This window comes from Corvus brachyrhynchos, unplaced genomic scaffold (assembly GCF_000691975.1).
Source record: "Corvus brachyrhynchos isolate BGI_N302 unplaced genomic scaffold, ASM69197v1 scaffold94, whole genome shotgun sequence".
NCBI lineage: Eukaryota > Metazoa > Chordata > Aves > Passeriformes > Corvidae > Corvus > Corvus brachyrhynchos.
The window spans coordinates 11,808,759-11,811,191 of record NW_008238330.1 but is presented as its reverse complement, the minus strand read 5'-3'; the positions used below and the strand labels follow the sequence as shown (position 1 = coordinate 11,811,191).

Here is a 2,433-nt window from a genome sequence, read left to right as displayed (position 1 = left end):
ACTAAACTACTGTTTTTCAGGAAAAGTCTCTCCACATTTGGTACTTTGTCAAAAACCTATCGCTAAAAAGAAAAGCGCAGGTGGTGTTTGCTCTCTGCGCTGGTTTCCTCGGAAAGGTCACTGGCGAGGACTCGGCGCTCTCCCCACACGCCTCCTACATTCTCAGTACTCTACATTCATGGCAGCAAACACTACTCTCGAACACAAATCGAAGAGACAAGTCAGTGACAAAACTACTTCTAGACTGATAACGGCAGAATGCTACCAAGACAACTCCATAGAAAACCCACTGAAGCAGGAGCAAAATTCAGGTCACTTCTTAGCAAAGCTCATCACGAATTATTATTATTTTTTTTTTTTAAACCATTTTTTGTAAAACTTTTATCTTGGCAGCCAGATATCCCCTTGTGATGTGCTAATTCAAACAGGCTAACGTGGGACCACCTGACCCCACCTGGTACCAAAGGCTTCCGAATATTTTTATAGCTTCTCAGAAAATCACTGCTGACTGACACCCATCTGTTGGTGATCAGCTTCTGGTTCCTCTTCTTCCACATCTGCGTTATATTCTTCAAATGCATCATCATCAACATCTGGAAGCCCAAGTAGCTACAAAGAAGAGAAAATACTGTGTAACAGTGAATTACCCACTCGTGCAGCTTTGCTGCAAATCTTCACACAAATCCTACGTGCACTTCTTAAAAACCTCAAACCCTGGAATAACAGTATTGCATAATGCTCTTGACTCTCTTTCTCTCCCTCCTGGGATAAAGAAAGATTTGAAAATGCATCCTCACACCAAATTAAGTGCTCAGAGACCAGAAGATAAATAAAACCAAAACAAAGCACTTGCAAAAAGCTTCACATTCTTCCCTGAGGTCGCATTATGAATTGTTGAGTGTTTAGACTTGGCAGTGGTTTAACTTCAGAAAGAACCACGATAATACTGTAGCAGTATTTATCTTGGTTTAAGATTGTTTTTTGTCAGCCCTATAAAAGCCAAAGAAGAGACCATACTCATGCAGGACTGGATAATGTGGAGTAGGCAAGGAGTGCCTAAAAAGCTAAAGAACCCACCATATCAAGTGTTTCTCTTGAACCCTTCACTCCATCACACCAGACAAAGTCTTGCATGCTGGGTGAAGCCCTTGCAGTGAGAAATACTGTGTATTCCGCTGGAATATTGTCCCTTTAAACTTCCGCAAATTAGATTTGGGCTTGCAAGGAACTGCCAGCCCATCCTCCTTGGAGAATGTTCGGATGCCTTCACCTGATGGCTCCGATCACTGCAACGTCACTTCTTCACCACAGGAAAAGGAGCAAACAGCCATGTTTGAACTTCTCCCCTCTCTCCCAAAAGGTTGCCAAGCCAACAGAAGTCAGGAAGACAGAAAAACCAAGTAACAGTCAAAATAATGTATGTTGTGGAAATCTCATATTAGAATCCTACACTAACAGCTATTAATAGCCACAAAGCAAAATCATAGGCCAGGCATTACTGAGAATACCGTGTATTTAGCTTGCCGGGGCTGGAAGAGCAGCACAGATGCATGTAACACCCTCTTTGGAGAGTGATGCAGCTGTTAGCTCTTCAAAGAGGCAAAACCCAGAAAAATCATGAGGAGGGTGACACTCTTTAGGTGAGAGCATGGAAATGAGAAGGCTGCAACAAGGCAGATTTTCAGGGAAAACTGAACTAATTCAGCCTGTGATCGACATTCAAAATTATTCAGTGGACACAAATACAACGTACAGAATTAGCTTCTGGGTGCAATGAAGCTTGCATTCCTCACTGTCACTGGGAGAAAATCAGATTTTTAGTTGCAGCGTTTCTTCAGCAGGGAAATGGAAGGAGAATTTGCTGACTAAATCCCCTCCTTCGCATTTTAAAAACACTTACGGAGAGACCCCAAATGGAAAACGTTCTTGTTTTCTGAGCAGAACAAAGTAATTGTTCCTGTGCATACATATTTTTCAAATCAAATGCTTAACTGAACAAGAACTGCTCAGTTCATTTTCAGGATGTGGGGGTTTTATTTCGTGTTGAAGCTAAAATTAAAATACTCCGTTTTCAAAAGGCAAAAGCAAGGATTCTTTCTAGACTTTCTTATACACTAGTATTATTTTTGCTAAACTAATCTGGTATATTCAAATTAAACATGAGTGTTGTACTCCTGTTTGTATCACGTGGCAGAAAGAGTTTTGACTGCATTTTTTTTTTTTCCATCTCTGGTCATAATTCCTCTTCGATTTGCAAGGAAATGAGTCACATGAATCTTCATTTTATGGGTTACTGTAAGCCTTTCCCATGCAAAATTAGCATGGAAAACACAACATGCACCACAAGAACTGCAAAGACATACACAATCCCAAAGGATGGGGAGTACATCCTGCTTTTCACACATCCCGTCTCTCTTTGCCATCAGGAAATCC

At 41.1% G+C, this 2,433-nt stretch overlaps 1 protein-coding gene across 2 annotated transcripts in view; it reads right to left on the bottom strand.

The window, feature by feature from the left end:
• Window positions 1-348: 348 nt before the first annotated feature.
• Window positions 349-2,433, bottom strand: part of MTURN (maturin, neural progenitor differentiation regulator homolog) — an 11,776-nt gene continuing 9,691 nt past the window's right edge. For both annotated transcript variants that reach the window (XM_017734553.1, XM_017734554.1), the window contains one exon: window positions 349-609. In XM_017734553.1, coding sequence (XP_017590042.1) covers window positions 499-609 — 111 coding nt within the window. In that variant the 3' untranslated portion in view covers window positions 349-498. The remainder of the gene's footprint in view (window positions 610-2,433) is intronic.